The sequence below is a fragment of the Bombina bombina genome, chromosome 6, assembly GCF_027579735.1.
Source record: "Bombina bombina isolate aBomBom1 chromosome 6, aBomBom1.pri, whole genome shotgun sequence".
NCBI lineage: Eukaryota > Metazoa > Chordata > Amphibia > Anura > Bombinatoridae > Bombina > Bombina bombina.
Genome location: NC_069504.1, coordinates 102,759,333 through 102,787,062, shown reverse-complemented (window position 1 = coordinate 102,787,062; position 27,730 = coordinate 102,759,333). Strand labels below are relative to the sequence as shown.

The window sequence follows — 27,730 nt, the reverse complement described above, 5'->3', positions numbered from 1 at the left end:
CACACATGACATTTTGTCCGTTCCCCTCTTTAGTCTGTGGTTTATTCACATCAGGACTATGTCCTTGAGATTGGGAATTTCTGTCTTTCAATGCGATCTTGTGTATGGCACTTGTCTTTTCGAAACTTCCAGGATCTTTATACTGGTGTCTCCCAGGAGTATGGTACTTCTGCCGTATATCATCTGGTCTCCAATTTAATGGGTAAACACACAAGAGCCTATAGGAGACAACACATTTTTTTCCAGCTTTTCAAAAACTTAGCAGCCAATGATAGGCTCAAAAAGACAAGTGCCATACACAAGATCACATTGAAAGACAGAAATTCCCAATCTCAAGTAGTCGTGTATGTATGTGTGTATGTATGTATGTATGTATGTATGTATGTATGTATGTATGTATATGTGTGTGTGTGTATATACACTCTCACTCACTACGATTTTTAGAAAACACGCTCTCAGAAGAATTCCTTCCTTTCTCAAGTCTGAAGCAATACTGACCAATTCAATGGAATTTACAGATCATATCTTGAAACAGACGATGGTTAAAAGGACAAAAAGTGTTAGAGGTCTGAATGCAGGGAGAGGAGGGGTTGTCATAAAAAGGGGGCAGACGCAGACGGTATCTAGTGTAAGAGATAAATATTACTATTGTTTTTAGTTTCCTAGCTTTTTGAAAAATGTTTAGAGCCCTGTTTTATTTCATTAGAGCATTTTATATGTTTTGTTTACTATTTATTTAATCTCTGCAAAGGGTTAAAATATAGTGCACCTTGTTATGAAGTAAGGGAATGTGAAATCAATACAACATTTTATTTTTCCATTAGGATCTTTAATACATTTTCTTCCTAAATGGAAAGAGTCCCCAGCTGCAATCATTACTTTTGGGAAATAAGAACCTGGCCACCAGGAGGAGGCAAAGACACCCCAGCCAAAGGCTTAAATACTCCTCCCACTTCCCTCATCCCTCAGTCATTCTTTGACTTTCGTCCCAGGAGGTTGGTGGAGAAGTGTCAGAAGTTTTGTCTATTATGGAGGGTAGTATTTTTCAACATGGGACAGGAGTTTTAATTAATCCTATGTAACGACTCAATTTCAGCTCTTGATAATGTTACAGTTTTGATACTTGAAAAATTGATAATAATATATATTTTTTAGAAATATGTTGTGATGTATCAAAATGCTAACCCGAAATAGGAGTTTCCTAAGTTAACACAATGATTTAGTTTAGCCTCAGATTAACCCACTGTTCTCCGGAATGCTAGAAGATCAGAGTGGTTATTAGTGGCTTAAGTTATGGAATAGTTCCTACCTTCCTTAGGCTGTAGATGGGAACAGTCAGAGTTACTGAAAGTTTGTTTTGGCTCGAAGTAAGACTTAAGGCAAACCGCATCAACCACTTCACAATGAAAGAAAGAGACGCTGCCGAACAGGTGCGGTCGGTAGAGGATGACGTCACTGCAGCTCCGGCGTCTGTCTCAAGGAGTGAAAGTTTTAGCTGACCGGAATCAACTGAACTGAAGGAATTAGGTTATATTGTTGAATATGTCAGTGATGATATCCAAGATAGTGGCTAGTTCTAACGAAGCTTTTAGTAGGTTCGTCTGCTTCAATAATCCAGCAACTAACTATGTATGCTATGCTAATTTATAGTAAAGAGGAGGAGCGCTTCTTAAAGGGACATTGTGAGAGAACCGGTGATCTCTCTTAAAGGGACAGTGTGAGAGAACCGGTGACCTTACATCCTATCAGCCTCTCAGTGAGGGCCTGGATGAAAGTTAGAGTCCGGAGAGTCTGCAAAACCATCCCCACTCGTATCAACAGCTCCACAAGCAATCAGCGTTGTCTAACTTCGCTTCGCTGCCTGCTTTTTTTTTTTTCTAAAGTCCATGGCGGAGGCGCAGCTACTATTCATCACACATGAAGAGCCGTGTTCCTGTTCCACGGCGTAGATTCCGGTAAGATTGTTTCATTTTACTTAATCAGTATGTATTGTAACATTAATGTTTCCCGTAAGGAACTATCTTGCGGGACTTAAGTATATTTATAGGGCCTCTGTGAGGCTCCTTTGGTATCTTGGAATCGAGGGATAATATCTCCCAAGGGGGATTATTGAACAGGGTTTGTTTTAATCATGTTTATGTGATTCAATCTGCTTATGTGTAGTGTTAACTGGGCTCTTGGCTTAGAACATAAAGGCCTTTGGAAGTGACGTGGCCTTTGGAAGTGACGTGATCTGGTCTCGTCTTCTGGTCGGGACTTGGGAGTTTTTCTCATTGTCCATTTTACTTTGTACATTGTATGATATCTCCTGGGAGTCTGGTTTTATATCAGATGAGGGATCTCAGTTTCCGGGTTCTTGTTTATTTGGGGGGCTCGGACTTCTCCTCGCTCTGGCTCTTCCGGTGGATGAGTTTTTCACTCGGCATTTCCTTTGTGGATCCCGTTGCGGGTTGTACTGGACTGTTAGGATCTAGAGCTGGTCTGGGGTTCCCCAGTTCCAGGAAACATGGGTGGTGTCCTTTGGTTGGGCTTGTTAATCTGGTTCAGTAGACCAGGTTTTTCTGGGCGACGATGCCCCCTGGGCTTGCCTTTTGCCTATGGTCAGTTTCCCTTGGTTGGCTTGCTGAAATAGTGTAATGCCTTTGGTGCGCTCCAAGCAACTGGGTTCACTGTGGAACCACTGCAGCTATGGCACTGTGTGCTAGCCAGTTAGATCTTCAGGGAATTCCTTCAAGGTCAGGGCGTTGGAGTTTTGCCTTTTGTGTCTTGGGGCAGGTACTCTGTCCTTCTGGCCCGCTTGCCGGCCCCCCTTTATCGGGGGGGGGGGGGGCTTATATCCTTCCTTCGGAAGTGTGGTCCCTATCTTGGGGCTTCTCCTGGTTTCAGGAGGGTAGGACAGACGGGTTTACCTATTTCGGAGAGAGGCTTCTCTGGGTTGTTCTGTCCATTGGGTGAGTTGCTGACTCAGACCTAGAGGTCTAGCTAAAAGCCAACATAGACTAAGGCAAAGGCCTTATCAACGGTCTCCATGTGGATTTTTTCGGGTTCACACCCGAGCACTATTGTAATGTCACTGCCATTTTTTCCGCTTGTTGTTTGAGCCTGGGATTTTTCTTGTCCCCTGGTTTCAGACCTACCGATGCTTGGGCTGGCCCGTCTGGAGGTAGGTCCTGAGATCCGTTCTCTCGGATCTTGGGGGCGCATTGGGCCTCGTTGAGGTTCTGGGCTCTCCTTTTTATTTCAGGACCTATGTGTAGGTCTGGTGGTTTCGGTTGCCTAATGTGTGCCTTCTGTAATGGAGGTTTAGCGCTCTACTTTTTGGTAGCCGCTTCTAGCAAGTATTTCTGTGTCATCCTGAGGATGGCTGCGTGTTCTTGACTCAGGTGTTTACCTCGTCTGGGACTGCTACATGTAATTTTGCCAAAACTCCTCGGGGTTCTGAGTTCAGGTGATGTTTAGTCTAAGTTTTCAGTTGTTCCTAGGCACTGGTTGACTTGCTGCCTGGCAAGTAAAGGGTTGCTCTTTGAAACCAGCTACAGCTGTTTGCACCTTGACCGATTTCTAGCTAGCTGTTCCAATCCTTTGCAGGATGTTGGGAGAACTTTTTCTCTGTTTCCGGTTCTAGACCTTGTGGTTCTATTGGGATTGGGTGTTGCCTCCCCTTGTTGTCAGGACCCTTTTATGTCTTGCGAGCTTGGTTTGATTGGGGTTTTTTCCTTTTATGGAGTTTGTGGTACCTTTCGGTTCCCATTTGGTTCTTCCGTGCCTTATTCCTTTGGGAGTTTTGGCAGGGGTTCCCTTCGCTAGTAAAGGGTGTGTGGTGGGGGACCGACTGTGGGTGTCTCCGGAGGACTGTTGGCTCAGTTGTCTGTTGCGGTCTCTACCTAGGTTTCCGGGCTATTTGCTGGTCGGTGTCCTTGGGGCCTTTTCCCTTTCTGTTTTTCTCGGCTTCAGATGAAGTATTTTTTTTTTTATTTTTATTGGGTTAGAGGTTCAGGCCTAGTGCCCTCAGAATGGGCCACCTATTGTACCCTCCCATTTTCGCATTCAGTGTCCACTATAGCTTGGGTAGTATTTTCCCAAAAGTAATGAATGCAGCTGTGGACTCTTTACATTTAGGAAGAAAAACATAAATTATGCTTACCTGATAATTTACTTTTGTTCAGATGGAAAGAGTCCACAGCTCCCCACCAGTCTTTTATGTGGGGCCTCTTGTTGTTGGTTTTTTTTTTTTTTTTTTTTTAATATTCTTCTGGCACCTTTTCACCCTGATATTTCTTCTACTGTTCCTCGGCAGAATGACTGGGGGATGAGGGAAGTGGGAGGAGTTTTTAAGCCTTTGGCTGGGGTGAGTTTGCCTCCTCCTGGTGGCCAGGTTCTTATTTCCCAAAAGTAAAGAATGCAGCTGTGGACTCTATCCATCGGAAGAAAAGAAAATTATCAGGTAAGCATAATTTGTTTTTAAGAGGAAGCATGTTATTTAGCATATACCTACCTAGAATACCTTGTTCTAGTGGCCAAGCAGATATTTTTGTGGGTTAAAAAAAACACCCTAACTTTAGATGCATTTTTTTTTAAATGTTTGAATACACAGATACTATTTTCCATTTTATTTATCTATGTTCTGATACTAAAGGGTATTTTTTTTTAACCTTTTCTGTCGAGATATATCTTCAAAATTAATTTTTAGTTTGAGTCGTAAATTACTTTTTAGCTTCAATGTGTATGTAACATTGTTTGCAGAATGTAAGTCACAGTTCTAAATGGTTGTAACTGTGATGTGCAGTGTTCTCACATCTGATAAAAGGCAGAGTATGGAAAAAATGTTTGAAGACCCCACAAGAGCGTGTGAAGTGCTTGTACTTAAGCAGTTCCTAGTTGATTTTGACCACTATGAAAGCAGGAAGTGTATTTTTGACGCTCTCAATTGTTCCACTCACAATCACATCCTTTCTGCCATATGTGGTAATAGCTTGTCACAGAGCTCCATTGTGAGAGTGAGTAAGCAAAACTAGCTATTGGCTTGCAGGGCATTCTGTGTTCCAGATGTATATTCGGCTAACGCCCTTCACTGCTGCAAAAAAAAAAAAAATCTGACCTCTCTGGTAAAGTCAGAAGACCATTGGTTTTATAGGGTGATTAATGACATTTAGCTGGCTATCCCTTTCTGTTCTGCATTAAAGCTGATTTGTTGCATTTTAAATGTGATGGTAATCTGATATGTATGACTTCTGTTGCTTAATGCATTTGCATGTATCGGAAGCCTCCAGTAGTCCTGACACCACAAAATAAGCTGCTCATGATGAAAGCTATGGAATTTTTTTACTTCTTAGACCTAATGTTCATCCACTCATACTTACCTGTTATTCATGAACTCACTACTGCCTATTCTTAGGTATGGCACCAAATTATTGTCCTTTTAAGGGACAGTCTGCACCTTAGTCATCTTAAAGTGAAGGTAAACTTTCACGAATGAGTGTCCGGTTTTTATAAATACTAATAAAAGCAGGGGCACTTTCATTCATGAAGTTTACATTTCACAGGTTTTGTTAAAATACTTACCTTTTTCTTCTTGCAAGCAGGAGCAGCGATTCCCCCCGCTAGTCTCTTTATACGTCAGCAATGACAAATCCGGCTTCCTCCAATTATGGCTTCCCCCCAGAGCAAACATTGCCTAATTGGAGGAAGCTGGATTCTTCATTGCTGACGTATGAAGAGGTTAGCGGCGGGCGGGGGAATCGCTGCTCCGGCTTGGAAGAAGAAAAGGTAAGTATGTTAACAAAACCGTTAAAATGTAAACTTTCATGAATGAAAGTGCCCCTGTTTTTAATATTTTTTTAAAAACCGGGCACTCTTTCGTGAAACTTTACATTCACTTTAAGGTCTTACCTTAGATTAAGCTGCAGATAGCCTCCTGCACCCCTTTTCTAGATCATGCAGCAGGAATGGTAAAAAAGCTATTTTAAATAGAATATTGTTTTTTGGCCAATTTGAAATGTCCGCCAAACTCCGCCCACCCATGTCATCACTAGTTGTGCTGCAACTGGGCACTTTGCTGAATAGCGTTGGCAGTCTGCTGAATAGCGGTGTGAATATGTGTGGAAAGCAATGTTTGTACAATCCATGGGTCTGTCAGTAAAGTGTGTGTGTGTCCACTCTGCTCCCGGTTGCAGTTGCACATTCCCAAAACGGCGTGTCCGCTGCCTCTCAGTCCAACTTATGAGTCTTGTGATTGGATGCCATATGCAATTTGGATCATGATGTCATCAATGGGTGGGCTTTGGCGGCAATTTCAAAGTGGCCAGAAATTATATTCTTTAAAAAATAACTTTTTTTTAACGTTCCTGCTGCATTATATAGAAAAAGATGCAGGAGGCTATTTGCTGCTTGATCTAAGGAAAGACTTTAAGTTGACTATGATGTTAACTTTCCCTTTAACTTATTTGTCTATGCTAGCACCAAATGTAATAAACCTTTATTTTCCTCCTTAATATAAGGAAAGTCCATGGCATCATTCCTTACTGTTGAGAAATACTGAACCTGGCCACTAGGAGGAGGCAAAGACACCCCAGCCAAAGACTTAAATATCTCTCCCACTTCCCCCATCCCCCAGTCATTCTTTGCCTTTTGTCACAGGACGATTGCAGAGAAGTGTCAGAAGATTTCGGAGTTGTACCTTAGGAGGGGTATCTGCCCTTCGATATGGGACTGGGGTTTTAAATAGTCTTGTTAGCCTTTCAGTGAGAGCATTGATGAAAGTTAGTTTGGAGATGCAGGGAGAGTCTTTCTGCGAACCCATTCAGACTGCCTTCTAACAGCTCCTAAGCAATCAGTGTTGATGAGTTTCACTGCCTGCTTGTTTTTCTTCCTAATTGGAAAGAGTCCACAGCTGCATTCATTACTTTTGGGAAATAAGAACCTGGCCACCAGGAGGAGGCAAAGACACCCCAGCCTAAGGCTTAAATACTCCTCCCACTTCCCGCATCCCCCAGTCATTCTTTGCCTTTCGTCCCAGGAGGTTGGCAGAGAAGTGTCAGAATTTGTTTTCTCTTATGGAGGGTACTACTCTTGGCAAATGGGACAAGAGTTTTAAGTAGCCCTATAAGCTTCTCAACTTGAGGGCTTGGGTGAACATTAGAGTCCGGAGATGCAGAGGGAGCTTCCCTTTGCGACACCATCCCGACTCGTATTAACAGCTCCTACAGCAAGCGGCGTTGACGGGTTTCGCAGACTGCTTATCTCAAGTCCATGTCAGGAGCAATGCTACTAACCTGTCACACTTGAAGGGCCGTGTTCCTGTCCACTTGGTTGATTCTGGTAAGATAGTTTCATTTTTTATTACATAATGTTAATACAGAAGACAGGGTGAGTGTGGCGCCTTTTATCGTTACATAATCAAGGGTTAATATCTCCTTAGGGGGGATTATTGAACAAGTGGGAATAATAATATTATGTTTATTTGATTTTATGCTGCTTTATATGTGAGATGTTAGGCTCATAGGCTGTTATGGAACATACAGGTTTCACTTTAACTTTGAGAGCCATGCAGCTTACATGCTTGACGCGCTTTCTCTCATAGCATGGTCAGGCCTGCATTGTGCACTATGTGATTCATTCCCTATTTCCTGACTGGACTATCAGAGGGGAGTGATATACAGGGAGTGCAGAATTATTAGGCAAGTTGTATTTTTGAGGATTAATTTTATTATTGAACAACCATGTTCTCAATGAACCCAAAAAACTCATTAATATCAAAGCTGAATATTTTTGGAAGTAGTTTTTAGTTTGTTTTTAGTTTTAGCTATTTTAGGGGGATATCTGTGTGTGCAGGTGACTATTACTGTGCATAATTATTAGGCAACTTAACAAAAAACAAATATATACCCATTTCAATTATTTATTTATTTTTACCAGTGAAACCAATATAACATCTCAACATTCACAAATATACATTTCTGACATTCAAAAACAAAACAAAAACAAATCAGTGACCAATATAGCCACCTTTCTTTGCAAGGACACTCAAAAGCCTGCCATCCATGGATTCTGTCAGTGTTTTGATCTGTTCACCATCAACATTGCGTGCAGCAGCAACCACAGCCTCCCAGACACTGTTCAGAGAGGTGTACTGTTTTCCCTCCTTGTAAATCTCACATTTGATGATGGACCACAGGTTCTCAATGGGGTTCAGATCAGGTGAACAAGGAGGCCATGTCATTAGATTTTCTTCTTTTATACCCTTTCTTGCCAGCCACGCTGTGGAGTACTTGGACGCGTGTGATGGAGCATTGTCCTGCATGAAAATCATGTTTCTCTTGTTAAGTGTATCCAGTCCACGGATCATCCATTACTTATGGGATATATTCTCCTTCCCAACAGGAAGTTGCAAGAGTCCACCCACAGCAAAGCTGCTATATAGCTCCTCCCCTAACTGCCATTACCAGTCATTCTCTTGCAAGTCTCAACATAGATAGGAGGTCGTGAGAGTCTGTGGTTTTTTATACTTAGTTTATTTCTTCAATCAAAAGTTTGTTATTTTTAAATGGCACCGGAGTGTGCTGTTTATCTCAGGCAGTATTTGGAAGAAGAATCTGCCTGCGTTTTTTCTATGATCTTAGCAGACGTAACTAAGATCCAGTTGCTGTTCTCACACATTCTGAGGAGTAAGGTACTTCAGAGGGGGAATGGCGTGCAGGTTTTCCTGCAAATAAGGTATGTGCAGTAAAATATTTTTCTAAGGAATGGAATTGACTAAGAAAATACTGCTGATACCGAAGTAATGTAAGTACAGCCTTTAAATGCAGTGAAAGCGACTGGTACCAGGCTGATTGATAGAGATATATGCTAAGGTATGTGCAGTAATATATTTTTCTAAGGAATGGAATTGACTAAGAAAATACTGCTGATACCGAAGTAATGTAAGTAAAGCCTTAAATGCAGTGATAGCGACTGGATCAGGCTTATTAATAGACATACATACTCTTATAAGAATGTGTTTTAAAACGTTTGCTGGCATGTTTAATCGTTTTTTAACATATGTTTGGTGATAAAACTTATTGGGGCCTAATTTTTCCACATGGCTGGCTTAAATTTTGCATAGAAACAGTTATAGGGAAGGTAATCCACAGCTCAGCTGTGGCAGTTTTGTTGTGTCTGTTTAAAAAAAAAAAAAAAACACGACATTTTTTTAATCTGTTTTTTGCATTAAGGGGTTAATCATCCATTTGCAAGTGGGTGCAATGCTCTGTTAACTTATTACATGTACTGTAAAAATTTCGTTTGATTTACTGCCTTTTTTCACTGTTTTTCAAATTTTGACAAAATTTGTTTCTCTTAAAGGCACAGTAACGTTTGTTATATTTGCTTGTTAACTTGATTTAAAGTGTTTTCCAAGCTTACTAGTCTCTTTATTAGTTCTAACATGTCTAACATAGAGGAGGCTCTGTGTTTATTATGTTTAAAGCCATGGTGGAACCCCATTTTAGAATGTGTACCAGATGTACTGATTTCATGTTAAACAATAAAGATCATTTTTTGTATTTAAAAACATTATCACCAGAGGATTCTGTCGAGGGGGAAGTTATGCCGACTAACTCTCCCCACGTGTCAGACCCTTTGACTCCCGCTTTAGGGACTCACGCTCAAATGGCGCCAAGTACATCAAGGGCACCCATAGCGTTTATTTTACCAGAGGATTCTGTCGAGGGGGAAGTTATGCCGACTAACTCTCCCCACGTGTCAGACCCTTTGACTCCCGCTCCAGGGACTCACGCTCAAATGGCGCCAAGTATATCAATGGCGCCCATAGCGTTTATTTTACAAGACATGGCAAAGGTTGTGTATAATACACTGGCAGCAGTATTAGTCAGACTACCTGAAATTAAAGGAAAGCAAAACAGCTCTGGGGGTAGATACAGAGCATACAGACGCTTTAAGAACCATGTCTGATACTACCTCACAATATGCTTAGTCTGTGGGTGATATTTGTGACTCAGGGAAGATGATTTAACCTGATTCTGATATTTCTACATTTAAAATTTATGCTTGAGAACCTCCACTTGTTGCTCAGGGAGGCTTTAGCTGCTCTGAATGAATGTGTACAATCGCAGTGCCAGAGAAATTGTGTAGACTGGATAAATAATATGCAGTGCCGGTGTGTACTTATGTTTTTCCAATACCTAAAGAGGTTTACTAAAATTTTTCATAAGGAATGGGATAGACCAGGTGTGCCGTTCTCTTCCCCTCTTATTTTTTAGAAGAATGTTTTCTAATAGTTGCCACCACACGGGACTTATGGCAGACAGTTCCTAAGGTGGAGAGAAGAGTTTCTACTCTAGCTAAGCGTACCACTACCTCTGGCGAAGACTGTTGTGCTTTTTTAGATCCAATGGATAAAAAATGTTTATTCAACAAGGTTTTATCCTGCAGCCCCTTGCACGCATTGCTCCTGTCACTGCTGCTGCGGCGTTCTGGTTTGAGTCTCTTGATGAGGCTTTACAGGCTCCATTGGATGAATATATTTGACAAGCTTAGAGCACTTAAGCTAGCCAATTCCTTTGTTTTCTGATGCCTTTGTTCCTTTGACTAGACTATTGGCTAAGAATTCTGTTTTTTACTATACTGGCGCGCAGAGCGCTATGGCTTATATCATGGTCAGCTGTCGTGACTTTAATAAATAAGCTACTTAACTTCCCTTCAAGGGGCAGACCCTATTCAGGCCTAGTTTGAAGGAGATTATTACTTATATCACTGGAGGAAAAGATCATGCCCTTCCTCAGGACAGGTCCAAATCAAGGGACAAAAAAGGCCTAATTTTCGTGCCTTTCGCAAATTCAAGGCAGGTGTGGCATCAACTTCCTCTAAGGCAAAATAAGAGGGAACTTTTGCTCAGTCCAAGGCGGTCTGGAGACAACCGGACCTGGAACAAAGATAAGCAGGTCAAGGAGCCTGCTGCTGCCTCTAAAACAGCATGAGGAACGGACCCCTATCTGGTAACGGATCCTATAGGGGGCAGACTTCATTCTTCGCCCAGGCGTGGGCAAGAGATGCCCAGGATCCCTGGGCATTGGAAATTATACCCCAGAGATATCTTCTGGATTTCAAAGCTTTCCCCCCCAAAAAAGGGGAGTTTTTGCCTTTCACATTTATCTGCAAACCAGATAAAGAAAGACATTCTTGCATTGTGTACGTGACCCATTCAGTTCCAATAGAGGAACAGGGACACAGTTTTCCTCAAATCGGTTTGTGGTTTCCAAGGAAAGGAAACCTTCAGACCTATTTTGGATCTAAAAGATCTTAAACAAATTCTTTAGAATTCTATCATTTAAGATGGAAACTATTCGTACCATCTTAACTATGATCCAGGAGAGTCAATAGAGGACTACAATGGATTTGAAGGATGCTTATCCTCACATTACGATGCATAAAGATCACCATCGGTTTTTCAGGTTTGCCTTTCTAGACAGGCATTACCAGTTTGTAGCTCTTTCCTTTGGGTTAACTACAGCCCCTAGAATCTTTATGGAGGTTCTGGGGTCACTTTGGCGGTCCTTAGGCCGCGGGGCATAGAAGTGGCCCCTTATTTAGACGACATTCTGAGACAGGACCCTCTACCTCAGGGTCTTTTCAACCATCTAAATATAACTAATCTGAGATGGACTGCCTGGAGACAGAACGCTTGATGTTATCAAAGCATGGCTTCTCCGAGTCAGTAATTGATACCTTAATACAGGCATAAAAGCCTGTCTCTAGGAAAATTTAACATAAGATATGGTGTAAATATCTTATTGTTATGAATCCAAGGGTTACTCATGGAGTAAAGTCTGGATTCCCAAGATATTATCTTTTCTCCAAGATGATTTTGAGAAAAGGGTTGTCAGCTAGTTCTTTAAAAGGACAGATTTCTACTCTGTCTATTCTTTTGCACAAGCGTCTGGCAGGTATTCTAGACGTTCAGGCATTTGGTCAGGCTTTGGTTAGAACCAAGCCTGTGGTTAAAAATGTTGCTCCGCCATGGAGCTTAAAGCTGGTTCTTAAGGTTCTTCAAGGAGTTCCATTTGAACCTTTTCATTCCATAGATATCAAACTTCTATCTTGGAAAGTTCCTTTTTGGTAGCTATTTCCTCGGCTCATAGAGTCTCCGAGTTATCTGCGTTGCAATGTGATTCTCCTTATCTGGTTCTCCGTACGGATAAGGTAGTCCTGTGTACCAACCTGGGTTTTTACCTAAGGTGGTATCTAACAAGAATATCACTCAAGAGATTGTTCCATTCTTGTATCCTAATCCTTCTTCAAAGAAGGAACGTCTATTACACAATTTGGACGTGGTTCGTGTTTTAAAGTTTTACTTACAAGCTACTACAGATTTTCATCAAACATTCACCTTGTTTGTTGTCTATTCTGGACAGAGGAGAGGTCAAAGGACTTCAGCAACCTCTCTGTCTTTTTGGTTAAAAAGCATAATTCATTTAGCTTATGAGACTGCTGGACAGCAGCCTCCTGAAGGGATTACAGCTCATTCTACTAGAGCTGTGGTTTTCACTTTGGCCTTTTTTAAATGTGGCTTCTGTTGAACAGATTACAAGACGGAGTCTTGGTCTGCGTTTCATACTTTTTCAAATTTAACAAATTTGATACCTTGCTTCTTCGGAGGCTATTTTTGGGAGAAAGGGTTTTTTACAGGCAGTGGTAACTTCCGTTTAAGTACCTGCCTTGTCCCTCCCATCATCCGTGTACTTTAGCTTTGGTATTGGTATCCCATAAGTAATGGATGATCCGTGGACTGGATACACTTAACAAGAGAAAACATAATTTATGCTTACCTGATAAATTTATTTCTCTTGTAGTGTATCCAGTCCACGGCCCGCCCTGTCACTTGACTTTTCTCAGTTCATGGGCAGTTATTTTGCGCCTTGGTTTTTCCACACGCTTCTTGCGACCCTGTTGACTATTTTGAATGAAACGCTTGATTGTTCGATCACGCTTCAGAAGCTTTGCAATTTTAAGAGTGCTGCATCCCTCTGCAAGATATCTCACTATTTTTGACTTTTCTGAGCCTGTCAAGTCCTTCTTTTGACCCATTTTGCCAAAGGAAAGGAAGTTGCCTAATAATTATGCACATCTGATATAGGGTGTTGATGTCATTAGACCACACCCCTTCTCATTAGAGATGCACATCACCTAATATGCTTAATTGGTAGTAGGCTTTCGAGCCTATACAGCTTGGAGTAAGAAAACATGCATAAAGAGGATGATGTGGTCAAAATACTAATTTGCCTAATAATTCTGCACTCCCTGTATCTCTGTACTGTCTGGGTCATAGGAGGTGGTGAGTGCCCCAGCCATTGTGGTATAAGGGTGCCGTTTTTTGAATGAAATAAGATGTTTTATTTCTCTAATTCTCTGGTTATTGCACTAGCGATGGAGGATTTGGTTACTTAAGAGGGCGCTCCCTCTAGTCCTAAGCAGTAATTCTTGTTTTATATGGTAAGGAGGCCCTAGTTTCCCCTCTTGATTATGTTCCTTATGCCTTGATAATGTGATATTAAACATGTTTGATACCACGAAGCTGTCCACCTTTTGAGGTGTGTACCCTACATTGTTATCTCTATACACATGCAGTTTTCCCGTGGCATTGCGGATTCTCCATCTGGAGGGGACTTTTTTTCTCCGGACGTTACTGCGCAGTTCAGGCGGCGGTGTTTACGTACTTAATGCTTTTCCTTGCCCTGCTAAGCGCAAGTGAAGGGTTACATACTGCACTCCTTCCCAGAGTACATCAAATAATTTTTGGATTTAACTGATAGGGTTATCCGAGGATGCGGTTGTTTTTGAGACTTCAGAGTATGAACTTTCTGGGTCGGAGTCTGCTGCCTCTCAACCTCCCAGCTGCGGAGGAACCAGACTTTAGTTTTAGGAATTTGCGTTTTTATTCTAAAGGAAGTTTTTGGCAAATTCAGGGGTTCCAGAGGTCATATTGCCTGATAAAGCTTTATTTCCTAAATTGAGTAGCGTTTGAGGACAGGGTGGTGCCTTCCCTTCCCTGCTCCTGCTCTTCTGGGTATTCCGTGTTGGACTGTACAGTTCCCTGCGGGTGCGACTGTCCCTGAGTGTTGTGCATTTCGGTACATAATTGCGTGCCTTTGTGTGTTACTCAGACTTGTTTTCTTTCATGTAATTGGCAAGAGTCCATGAGCTAGTGACGTATGGGATATACAATACTACCAGGAGGGCCACTTCCATTAAGGCCAGACCTTCTGTCTCAAGCTCCATTTTTCCATCAGGATCTCAAATCATTACATTTGAAGGTATGGAAATAGAATGCCTAGTGCTTAGTCATAGAGGTTTCTCTGACTCGGTGATTAATACTATGTTACAGGCTCATAAATCTGTTTCTAGGAAGATTTATTATCATGTTTGGAAGACTTATATTTCATGGTGTTCTTATCATAAATTCTCCTGGCATTCTTTTAGAATTTTACAGTTTCTTCAGGATGGTTTGGGTAAAGGTTTGCAAGTTCCTTGAAGGGACAAATCTCTGCTCTTTCTGTTTTATTTCACAGAAAGATTGCCAAGCTTCCGGATATTCACAATTTTGTACAGGCTTTGGTCAGTATCAAGCATGTCAATAAATCGATCTCTCCTCCTTGGACTATTTATTTGGTTTTGAAGGCTTTACAGGCTCCCCCGTTTTGAGCCTATGCATTCTTTGGACATTAAACTACTTTCTTGGAAAGTGTTGTTCCCTTTGGCCATCTCTCTTGTTAGGAGAGTTTCCAAATTATCTGCTCTTTCTTGTGAATCTCCTTTTCTGATTTTCCATAAGGATAAGGCAGTTTTGCGGACTTCATTTAAATTTCTACCTAGGGGTGTGAATTTGAACAACATTAATAGAGACATTGTTGTCCCATCTTTGTGTCCTAATCCTAAGAATTCTTTGGAGAGATCCTTGCATTCTTTGGATGTGGTAAGAGCTTTGAAATATTATGTTGAAGCTACTAAAGATTTCAGGAAGACTTCTAGTCTATTTGTTATCTTTTCTGGTTCTAAGAAAGGTCAGAAGGCGTCTGCCATTTCCTTGGCATCTTGGTTTAAAGCTTTTGATTCATCAGGCATAATATTTGGAGTCTGGTCAGGAACCACCTCAGAGAATTACAGCTCATTCTACTAGAACAGTCTCAACTTCGTGGGCTTTTAAGAATGAAGCTTCAGTTGATCAGATTTGCAAAGCAGCAACTTGGTCTTTGTTTTTGGTAGAAAAGGTTTTCAGGGAGCGGTTTGTTTGATTCCTCTGCTTATGCTTGAGTTTTTTCTTTTGATTATGAGAATAAACTTATATTTTGGGTTGTGGATTAATCTTTTTCAGCGGAACATGGCTGTTATTATTTTATCCCTCCCTCTCTAGTGACTCTCTTCTGTGGAGTACCACATCTTGGGTATTGCTATCCCATACGTCACTAGCTCATGGACTCTTGCCAATTACATGAAAGAAAACATAATTTATGTAAGAACTTAACTGATAAATTCATTTCTTTCATATTGGCAAGAGTCCATGAGACCCACACTTGTTATGGTGGTTATGATTTTTTGTATAAAGAACAATTATTTCCAAATGTCTTTGTTGATGCTTTTTACTCCTTTATCATCCCACTACTTTGCTATTCATTAAACTGAATTGTGGGTGTGGTGAGGGGTCTATTTATAGGCATTTTGAGGTTTGGGAAACTTTGCCCCTCCTGGTAAGATTGTATATCCCATATGAAAGAAATTAATTTATCAGGTAAGTTCTTACATAAATTATGTTTAAGGGCTGAAATTGCAGCCCAGGTATCTTCAGCGGTATCTGAGGCTCTAGCAGCCATTCCCATGCTGCAGGGCAAACGTAAGAGGAAGGGTATAGAATCAGGTAAGGTATCAGATCCTGGTCAGGCTGACTGTGCTCCTCTTTCGCATAAATCGGAGGAGGAAGATACTTCGGTGGCCTCTGAGGGTGAAATCTCAGACTTGGCTAGTGTAATTTCTTCATCTGATGCTGAAGTGGTCTCCTTCAGGTTCAAGCTTGAGCACCTCCAGGTATTATTAAAGGTTTTAGCTACCTTGGACGACTCAGATACACCTATCGCTGTTCACCTTAAAAAGTCTAGTAAGTTGAATAGTTACTTTGATGTCCCCTCGTCTGGGGAGGTGTTTCTAGTGCCAGACTGTGCCACAGAGATTACTGGGAATGGGAGAGACAAGGCATCCCCTTCTCCCCATACCCTGTCTTTAGGAAGATGTTCCCAGTAGCTGACTCCTTTAAGGAGTCGTGGCAGATGGTTCCTAATGTGGAAGGGGCGATTTCCACTTTGGCTAAGAGTACTACTATCCCTATTGAGGATAGTTGTTTTTTCATGGATCCTATTGTTAAAAAGCTGGAGGCTTTTTTTTAAAGGAAAATATATACACATCAGGGGTTACAATGACAACTGGCGGTGTGCATTGCTACAGTAACCAGTGCTGCAGCCTATTGGTTTGAGGCTTTGCTGAGTCTTTGCAAGCTGAGACTTCCTTGAAGGAGATTCAAGATAGGATTAAGGCTCTCAAGTTAGCCAACTCCTTCCTTCCTTCCTTGCAAGTCGTTGGGTTGGGAGCTAAAATATCTAGGTTTGCAATTTTGGTGCGTAGGGCGCTATGGCTTAAGTATTGGTCTACAGACGTTTCTTCTAAATCTAAGCTGTTGACTTGGAACTCGCAGCTGATTCCAAGTCAACATGAAGGGTTTACCCCCAATCCGGGATCGGATCAAGTGGAGGGCAGACTTTCTCAGTTTTTGCAAGCTTGGGAACGAGATGTTCCAGACCCGTGGGCAAGTCAGAGTTCAAGACCTTTCATCCCAGGGGCAGCTTTCAGCTCTCAAGATTATCTGTAGACGAAATAAAGAGAGGCATTCTTGAAATGTGTTCAAGACCTTTTCCTCTTGGGAGTGATAGTGCCTGTTCCAAGTCAGGAACAGGGTCTTGGATTTTAGTTAAACCTGTTTGTGGATTACAAAAAAGGATCTTTCAGGCCCATTCAAAATCTAAAGTTGCTAACAAATTCCTCAGAGTGCTGTCCTTCAAGATGGAGACTATTCACTCCATTCTGCCCCTAATACAAGAGGGTCAATTTATGACAACCATAAACCTGAAGGATGCATACCTGCATGTTCCCATTCACAGGGACCATCACAAATATCTGAGGTTTTCCTATCTAGAGAAACATTTACAATTGGTAGCGCTGCCATTTGGCCTTGCCTCAGCTCGCAGAATTTTCTGAAAGGTACTGGGAGCTCTTTTGGCGGTAATTTAGTCTCAGAAAATTGCAGTGGCGCCTTATCTGGATGACATTCTAGTTCAGGCACCATCCTTGCAACTAGCAGAATCTCGCACAAAGATTTTGTTGTTATTCTTTCGTTCCCACAGTTGGAAGATCAATTTTGGAGAAAAGTTATCTTGTTCCGGCTACAAGAGTGAGCTCCTTAGGGACCATTATAGACTCTCTTGTGATTAAATTTTTTCTTACGGAGGTCAGAAGAACCAACATAACCTCAGTGGCCTACATCAACCACCAAGGGGGTACTCTGAGTTCCTTAGCCATGAAGAAGGTGGCACGAATCATCCAGTGAACGGAGATTCACAATTGCTGTCTGTCTGCCATCCACATTCCAGGAGTGGACAATTGGGAAGCGGATTTTCTAAGCAGACAGACTTTCCATCCCGGGGAGTGGGAACTCCATTCAGAAGTGTTCTTCAGGTTAACAACCAAATGCAGAGAACCGTTATTGGATCTGATGGCATCTCGTCAGAACACCAAACTTACAAAATACGGCTCGAGGTTGAGCGACCCTCAAGCTTTTTTGATGGATGCTCTGGCAGTTCCTTGGAACTTCAGGTTGGCTTATCTATTTCCTTTGTTTGCTCTCCTTCAGCGAATCATTGCTCAAATCAAGCAGGTGAGAGCATCAGCGATTCTTGTAGCTCCTGCGTGGCCTCAGAGGATCTGGTATGCGGATCTAGTAGAAATGTCATCTCTACCTCCGTTGAGGCTTCTGCTGAGGAAGGACCTACTTCTTCAGGGGCCCTTCCGTCATCCAAACTTAGTTAATCTGAAGCTGACTGCTTGGAGATTGAATGCTTGATTTTAGCTAAGCAGGGTTTGTCTGAGTTGGTCATTGAGACAATGATTCAGGCTTGTAAGCATGTCGCTAGAAAGATTTACCATAAGATATGGCATAAAATATCTTTATTGGTGTGAGTCTAAAGGATATTCTTGGAGTAAGGTTAGGATTCCAAGGATCTTGTCTTTTCTCCAGGAAGGCCTTGAGAAGGGGTTATCTGTCAGTACCCTTAAAGGTCAGATTTCTGCTTTATCTATTCTGTTGCACAAACGTCTGGCAGATGTGCCGGATGTCCAATACTTTTGTCAGGCTCTGGTCAGAATCAGGCCTGGTCTTAAATCAGTTGCTCCACTTTGGAGCCTTAATTTGGTTCTTAAATTTTACAACAGGCTCCGTTTGAGCCTATGCATTCTGTAGATATTAAGTTATTATCTTTGAAAGTTTTTTGTTTCTTGTTGCTATTTCTACTGTTGGGAAATACAACACCTGGCCACCAGTAGGAGGCAAAGACACCCCAGTCAAAGGCTTAAATATCCCTCCCACTTCCTCATTACTTCAGTCATTCTTTGCCTTTCATCACGTTAGGAGGTGGCAGAGAAGTTTCAGAAGATTCGGTCCTGAAAAAAGGGTAACTGCCCTTCGGTAAAGGACGGGAGTTTTAAGTAGTCATGTGAACCTTTCAGTGAGAGTATTGATGAGTTAGTAGTAGTCTGGATGCTTTCGCAGAAAAACACTTCCTGCATCTCCAGACTCTAACATCTCCTAAGCAATCAGTGTTGACAAGTTCTACTGCCTGCTTTCTCTCACTTTATTTCATGTCAGCAGCGCTGCTATAAGACTGTCACACTTGAGAGGCTGTATTCTGTTCCACAGCATGGATCCTGGAGGTAAGATCGTTTCAATTGTTTACACACATAAAACGCTGTAACAGGGTCACAGTGTGGCTCCTTTATACCTTGATAGGATCCAGGGTTAATATCCTCTGAAGGGGGTGTATTAAACAGTTGGGGTTAATTAATCAGTGTATTATTTACATGATGCTTTGTGTAATTTAATTTATGGGCTCATAGCTGGAACAAACTGGTTTCACTTTTTTTTTTTTAGTGTTGCACAGCTCCTATTAACTTGCTGTACTTTTCATAGCAATTGGTCTATTTTCATTTCTTCCATTCCGGCTGAGACTTCAACCTGAGTAGAGCATTTCCTCTGTTAACTGTCTGGGTCTAAGAAGTGTGGAGTACCCCAGCCATTGGGAGTATATATAAAAAAAGTTTTTATTTGTGTCCTCCTGTGGGTATAACCTGTGCTATGGATGACTGACATGTTAGAAGATACTTCTTCTGTACTAAATCATACCTGTTTATATTGTGAGGGGATTGTGGTTTTCCCGCCACTCAATTATGTTCCACATGCCTTAACACCATTATAAAGTCTAATTAGGGAGACAAGCCTGCTAAGGCTCTTAGTCTCTCTGAGCCGTCTACCTCTCAGGACTCAGCGTTTTTTGAGATTACTACCCTTGCTACATTATCCACTCCTCATGCGGTTCCCCGTAGCACATCTAATCCTCCATCCGGAGGTGGCCTTCTTCCTGCAGACTTTGCCCACGCAGTTACAAGCGGCGGTGTCTGCGGCCCTCAGTGCATTACCTCGTTCTATCAAACGCAAGAGAAAGGTTAAACATAGCTCTCCTGACCCGGAGTCATCTAAATATTTATCAGATTTAGCTATTATGTCCCTGTTATCCGATGAGTTTAAAGATATAGTGATATACCCCAGCGCCAACTGAAACCTTGTGAGCCTAAGGCGGTGCTACCTAGCTCCCACCTATAGAAAGAGAACTATGAGAAATATGCCCAGGCGCCAACAGTATGGAGGCTAAGGTTAGGTATAGAAATAAACTTTGTCGTGTGTTACAAATATGTTGTAAAAATGTTAAAACAATTTATTGTGCAGAGGTAGAGATAAAACATAAAAGAGGACGGTAAAATACAATACTTCATAAAAACACAATGTTACATGTGCATGGATCCACGCTAGTACAATAAAATATAATATGAATAAAATCTTCAAAGCATAAACACATAGAAGTGTAAACACATAGGAGAAGTGATCTCGCTAGAGATGAGTTAACATATAAAAGTGGAAGATATGAATACAATTCAATTGACAATGATAAAATCTAAATGACAATAAAAATATATAACCAAATGGAAAAGAATAAAAATATAAAAAATGTGACGGTGTTCCAATGTTCCAAAAAAACAATGTGACAGTGTTCCAATATTAAATGTTCCAAAAAAATGAAGAAATCAGTGTAAATCCTGTGTTGGGAAATGCAAAAAAAGGGGAGAAAAATTGTGGAAAAAATGTGTCAATCCTTAGTTCTCTGAGGAACTAAAATAAGCAAAAAAGAGCAAAAAAGAAGTCAGAGATTGATGTAGAGTGAAATCCCTGTATTCAGTGTTGTTGTCCTTATCTCTTAGTGTGTGATATCCTTGTCCCTTGGAGTGTGAGGGCCCAGGGGAACTCTGCCCCAGTGGATAGTACCAAAAAAAGTGCTGAGTGCAAAGGTTTCAACAAAATATGTAAAAATAAAAATGTGTAAAAATAGAAATTTTAAAATAGAAACCTGTGAATAGAAATATATACACATTGTGTAAAACGATTTTAAATGAGTACTCCTATTGAAAAGATGCTTACCAGGTCTACGCGTTTCGGCCTTTCCTAGGCCTTTATCAAGTCTTGATAAAGGCCTAGGAAAGGCCGAAACGCGTAGACCTGGTAAGCATCTTTTCAATAGGAGTACTCATTTAAAATCGTTTTACACATTGTGTATATATTTCTATTCACAGGTTTCTATTTTAAAATTTCTATTTTTACACATTTTTATTTTTATTTTTACTTATTTTGTTGAAACCTTTGCACTCAGCACTTTTTTTGGTACTATCCACTGGGGCAGAGTTCCCCTGGGCCCTCACACTCCAAGGGACAAGGATATCACACACTAAGAGATAAGGACAACAACACTGAATACAGGGATTTCACTCTACATCAATCTCTGACTTCTTTTTTGCTCTTTTTTGCTTATTTTAGTTCCTCAGAGAACTAAGGATTGACACATTTTTTCCACAATTTTTCTCCCCTTTTTTTGCATTTCCCAACACAGGATTTACACTGATTTCTTCATTTTTTTGGAACATTTAATATTGGAACACTGTCACATTGTTTTTTTGGAACATTGGAACACCGTCACATTTTTTATATTTTTATTCTTTTCCATTTGGTTATATATTTTTATTGTCATTTAGATTTTATCATTGTCAATTGAATTGTATTCATATCTTCCACTTTTATATGTTAACTCATCTCTAGCGAGATCACTTCTCCTATGTGTTTACACTTCTCCTATGTGTTTATGCTTTGAAGATTTTATTCATATTATATTTTATTGTACTAGCGTGGATCCATGCACATGTAACATTGTGTTTTTATGAAGTATTGTATTTTACCGTCCTCTTTTATGTTTTATCTCTACCTCTGCACAATAAATTGTTTTAACATTTTTACAACATATTTGTAACACACGACAAAGTTTATTTCTATACCTAACCTTAGCCTCCATACTGTTGGCGCCTGGGCATATTTCTCATAATCCGATGAGTTTACCTCTTTAGCTTCAGAGGGTGAACTTTCTGGGTTGGAGTCCTTAGCGTCTAAGCCTCCTGCTGCGGAGGAACCGTCCTTTAGATTTAAAATTGAGCACTGTTGCATTGTTTTTTTTATTAAAGGAGGTTCTGTCTACGTTAGAGATTCCAGAGGCCGCACTGCCTGAAGAACCTATGATACCTAAATTAGACCGAGTTTACGAAGACAGGAAAGTTCCTTTGAAAAAATTGCAAACATTTTTAACAACAAATGGGAAAGATTTGTTTCTTTTCTCCTAGTCTACTTTTAAAAAGTTGTTTCCGGTCCTGGACTCTCAACTGGATTTGTGGGGCTCCATTCCTAGGGTGCTTTCTCTATGCTTGCTAAACGTACTACTATACCGCTTGAGGATAGTTCTTCCTTCAGAGAGCCAATAGATAAGAAAATGGAAACCTTTCTGAGAAACATGTTTCAACATGCAGATTTTTTATCTCAACCGGAGGTTGCGGTTGCCGGAGCAGCTTCCTACTGTATTATATAGAGTATTTAAGACAGAATTAAAGCTTTGAGAATTGCTAATTCTTTTATCTGTGATGCGAACATGCTAATTATTTGCCTAAATGCAACGGCCTCTCGCTTTGCGGTCCTAGCCCGCTGGGTGCTCTGGTTGAAGTCTTGGTCTGCATATATGACTTCTTCCTTTCTCTTCCCTACAAGAAAAAGATTTTGTTTGTTCCAGGCCTGGACTCAATTATTTCTACGGTTACTGGAGGCAAGGGTGCCTTCCTACCACAAGATAAGAACAAGTCTAAGGGGCGACAATCTTCTAATTTTCGTTCCTTTAATTCTGACAAATCTCAATGACCACAATCCTCCTCCAAGCCCGAGCAACCCAAGATTACTTGAAAGCCGGCTCAGTCCTAGAATAAGTCCAAGCAGAATAAGCCTGCTGAAAACAAATTGGCATGAAGGGGCTGCCCCCGATCCGGGATCGGATCGCGTAGGGGGCAGACTGTCTCTTTTTCAGACGCTTGGTTCAGGGACGTACAGGATCCATGGGTCCTGGAGGTCGTACTGAGGGATACAAGATAGGCTTCAAATCTCATCCGACCAGGGTCAGATTCCTATTCTCGAACCTGTCTACAGACCAGAAAAGAGGGATGCCTTTCTATGGTGCGTTCGGGACCTATCCTCCTTAGGAGTTGTTGTCCTGGTGCCTATCAAAGAAAGAGGTTTGGGGTTTTTATCCGTTCACTCTCCTGTCAAGTCATTGCTCGGATCAAATAGGAGAGGGCGTTGGTGATTCTCATAGCACCGGTGTGGCCTCGCAGGATCTGGTATGCAGACCTAGTGGAAATGTCGTCTCTGCCACTGTGGAGACTCCCTCTGAGGAAGGGCATTCTACTTCAGGGTCCTTTTCTTCATCCAAATCTTGTTTCTCTGAAGCGGACTGCTTGGAGATTGAACGCTTGATTTTATCTAAGCATGGGTTTTCAGAGTCGGCCATTGAGACCTTGATCCAGGCTCGTAAGCCTGTAACAAGAAGGATTTATCATAAAATAAAATATGGCGTAAATATCTGTATTGGTGTGAATCCAGAGGCTACTCTGGTAGTAAAGTCAGGATTCCTAGGATTTTATTCTTTCTCCAGGAGGGTCTGGAAAAGGGTTTGTCAGCTAGTACTCTAAAGGGTCAGATTTCTGCGTTGTCTATTTTGTTGCATAAGTGTTTTGCGGATGCGCCAGACATGCAATCTTTTTGTCAGGCCTGTGTTTTAACCTGTTGCTCCTCCTTAACCTTGTTCTTAAAGTTTTACAGCAGGCTCTGTTTGAGCCTTTGCATTCCTTGGATATTAAGATGTTATCATATTTCTTCTGCTCTGAGAGTTTCCGAACTCTCTGCTCTGCATTATGATTCTCCTTATCTTTCATTCTGATAAGGTGGTTCTGTGTACTAAGTTAGGTTTTCTGCCTAAGGTTGTTTCGGTTAGGAATATTAATCAGGAAATTGTTGTTCCTTTGTGTCCTAACCCTTCTTCTGATAAGGAGCGTTTGTTGCACAACCTAGATGTTGTGCGTGCACTGAAATTCTATCTACAGGTGACTAAGGACTTTTGTCAGTCTTCTGCTTTATTTGTTTCTCTGGGAAGCGCATGGGTCAGAAAGCTACTGCTACTTCTCTTTCCTTTTGGCTGAAGAGTATTATTCGTTTTGCCTATGAGACTGCTGGACAGCAACCTCCTGAGAGAATTACAGCTCATTTCACAAGGGCTGTGTCTTCCTGGGCCTTCAAAAATGAAGCTACTGTGGAACAGATTTGCAAGGCTGCAACTTGGTCCTCTTTGCATACTTTTTTCCAAATTCTATAAATTTGATACCTTTGCCTCGGCTGAGGCTTCTTTTGGAAGAAAGGTTCTTCAAGCAGTGGTGCCTTCTGTTTAGGTTACTGGTCTTGCCCCTCCTCTATCATTTGTGTCCAACAATAATTGATGATGATCCGTGGACTCACTGTGTCATTAGAAAGAAAACTATGCTTACCTGATTTCTTTTTTTTCTTGACACGGTGAGTCCACAGCCTGCCCTGTTTTTTCAGACAGTTTTTTTTAATTATATAAACCTCAGGCACCTCTGCACCTTGTGTAATTTCCTTTCTCTCCTTTCCCTTGGTCGAATGACTGGGGATTGTGGGTAGGGAGGTGATACTTAACATCTTTGCTGTGCTGCTCTTTGCCTCCTCCTGCTGGCTAGGAGTGATATTCTCAACAGTAATTGATGATGATCCGTGTCGAGAAATAAACAAATTCATCAGTTAAGCATAAATGTTTTGTTTTTTTCTTTCAAAATTAGCGATAGTTGCATTGTAACACTGATATCTGTCAGGAATCCCTGAATATATATATATTGGTATAAAACCCATAGTATTGATCTAGGCCCATTTTGGTATATTTCATGCCACCTTTTCACCACCAAATGCGATCAAATAAAAACAAATTGTTCACTTTTTCACAAACTTTAGGTTTCTCACTGAAATTTATTTACAAACAGCTTGTGCAATTATAACACAAATGGTTGTTAATGCTTCTTTGGGATCCGCTTTGTTAGCAATAGCCGACATTTATGGCTTTCGCATTACTTTTTGGTAATTTTAAGGCTGCTAAATGCCGCTGCGCACCACACTTGTATTATGCCCATCAGTGAAGGGGTTAATTAAGTAGCTTGTAGGGAGCTAATAGGGTTAATTTTAGCTTTAGTGTAGAGATTAGCCTCCCACCTGACACATCCCACCCCCTGATCCCTCACTGACCCCTCTCGAACAGCTCTCTTCCCTCCCCCACCTCACAATTGTCACCGCCATCTGCCAGTTCTCAAATAAAAGGCATTATTTTTTTATTTTTTTTTATTCTGCAGTGTTGAATCAACCTTAGCCCCTGACTGCTCCCCCCTCTATATGCCACCATCTTGGGTAATGGCATTTGATGGAATATAATGTATTATTTGTACATTTAGCCTAACGTTTTGTATTTCTTAAATGGATGTAGGAGTCTTTAACACACTTGATATAATGTGCTATAATGTAAGTTTGGAACACTTGTTTCTTGCTTCTTCTGTATTAAAGTATTTTATTATTTTTTTCCAGAGATTGAGAAGACTATCCACAAAGTATAGAACAGACAAGATATACCCCACAATCACTGGTGAAAAGGAAGAAAATGTAAAAAAGAACAGATATAAGGATATCCTTCCATGTAAGCTATATGCATTGTCATGCTTGTTATTTGTGCTGTCTATTTATCAAACTAGACCTTCAGTTTATTTATTTGCGCATATATATACAGTTGTGCTCATAAGTTTCCATACCCTGGCAGAATTTGAATTCTTGGCCATTTTTCAGAGAATATAAATGTTAACCCAAAAACTTTTCTTTCACTCATGGTTAGTGTTTGGCTGAAGCCATTTATTATTAATCAACTGTTTACCCTTTTTAAATCATAATAACGGAAACTACCCAAATGACCCTCATCAAAAGTTTACATACCCTGGTGTTTTTGGCCTGATAACATGCACACAAGTTGACACAAAGGGGTTTGAATGGCTATTAAAGGTAACCATCCTCACCTGTGATCTGTTTGCTTGTAATTAGTGTGTTTGTATAAAAGCTCAATGAGTTTCTGGACTCCTGACAGACCCTTGCATTTTTCATCCAGTGCTGCACTGACGTTTCTGGATTCTGAGTCATGGGAAAAGCAAAAGAATTTTCAAAGGATCTGCGGGAAAAGGTAGTTGAACTGTATAAAACAGGAAAGGGATATAAAAAATATCCAAGGAATTGAGAATGCAAATCAGCAGTGTTCAAACTCTAATCAAGAAGTGGAAAATGAGGGGTTCTGTTTGATCACATACTGCATTCATCTTGCCATCAATTCTGACCAAATTCCCTGTGCCTTTGTAGCTCACACATCCCCAAAACATCAGCATTCCACCTCTGTTTCAAAGTAGGAATGGTGTACATTTCATCATAGGCCTTGATGACTCCTCTCCAAATGTAGCGTTGATGGTTGTGGCCAAAAAGCTCAATTTTGGTCTCATCACTCCAAATGACTTTGTGCCAGAAGGTTTGAGACTTGTCTCTGCGCTGTTTGGCATATTGTAAGAGGGATGCTTGGCATTTGTGTAGTAATGGCTTTCTTCTGGCGACTCAACCATGCAGCCCATCTTTCTTAAAGTGCCTCCTTATTGTGCATCTTGAAACAGCCACACCACATGTTTCTCTTGTAAGGTGTATCCAGTCCACAGGTTCATCCATTACTTGTGAGATATTCTCCTTCCCAACAGGAAGTTGCTAGAGGACACCCACAGCAGAGCTGTCTATATAGCTCCTCCCCTAACTGCCACCCCCAGTCATTCTCTTGCAACTCTCAACAAGAAAGGAAGTATCAAGAGATATGTGGTGACTTAGTGTAGTTTTACCTTCAATCAAGAGTTTATTTTTAAACGGTACCAGCGTTGTACTGTTTTTCTCTGCAGGCAGAAATTAGAAGAAGAATTCTGCCTGGAGATTTGATGATCTTAGCGGTTTGTAACTAAGGTCCATTGCTGTTCTCACACATAACTGATGAATATGGGAAAACTTCAGTTGGGGGAACGGCCTGCAGATTACCTGCTTTGAGGTATGTTCATTATTTTTATTTCTAGAGAGAGGAATAAGTTCTAGAAAATGCTGACAGAGCCTTGTGTATTTGAGGTAAGCCTGATGCAGTGATTTAACAGCGACTGGGATCATGCTTACATAACAGGGTAATACTCATGTTAATATTCATATTGTTTAGTGACAAAACGTTTAATTGATTTCATAAATAGGACGTTTTTTCTCTGAGGGGGTTAAAAGTTTATTTGGGGCCTAGTTTCCACATGGCTAGTCAGATACTCCCAGGAGTATTTTCTTAAGGCCCCTCTGACATCCAGTACATTGTGGGAGGGGCCTATTTTAGCGCTCTAACTGCGCAGTTTTAATACAGACTGAGACATCCAGCTTCCCTAGAAGAGTCCTCTGGCATCTGAGAACCATTTCAAAGGGGTTATTTCTGCACAAAATCGTATTTGAGGGCAGGTAGGAGCCTCAGCAGAGCTGTGGCATGGTGCTCAATTGATTTTTAACGTTTTTTCAATCCGGTTTGGGGCCTAAGGGGTTAATCATCCATTTGCAAGTGGGTGCAATGTTGCTTTAGTCCCTTACACATACTGTAAAAATTTCAAAGATTTTTCTGTATTTTTTCACTGTTTTGCAGTTTGTGCTAGTTTTTTCTCTTAAAGGCACAGTAACGTTTTTGTTTAATTGCTGTTTCACCTTTATTAAAGTGTTTTCCAAGCTTGCTTGTCTCATTACTAGTCTGTTAAACATGTCTGACATAGAGGAAACTCCTTGTTCAATATGTTTGGAAGCCATTGTGGA

The 27,730-nt window shown here is 41.0% G+C and overlaps 1 protein-coding gene across 1 annotated transcript in view; it reads left to right on the top strand.

The window, feature by feature from the left end:
• Positions 1 to 27,730, top strand: part of PTPN12 (protein tyrosine phosphatase non-receptor type 12) — a 330,655-nt gene that overhangs the window by 108,792 nt on the left and 194,133 nt on the right. The window contains exon 2 of the mRNA XM_053719169.1: positions 25,418 to 25,526. Within this exon, the coding sequence (XP_053575144.1) occupies positions 25,418 to 25,526 (109 nt within the window). The remainder of the gene's footprint in view (positions 1 to 25,417; positions 25,527 to 27,730) is intronic.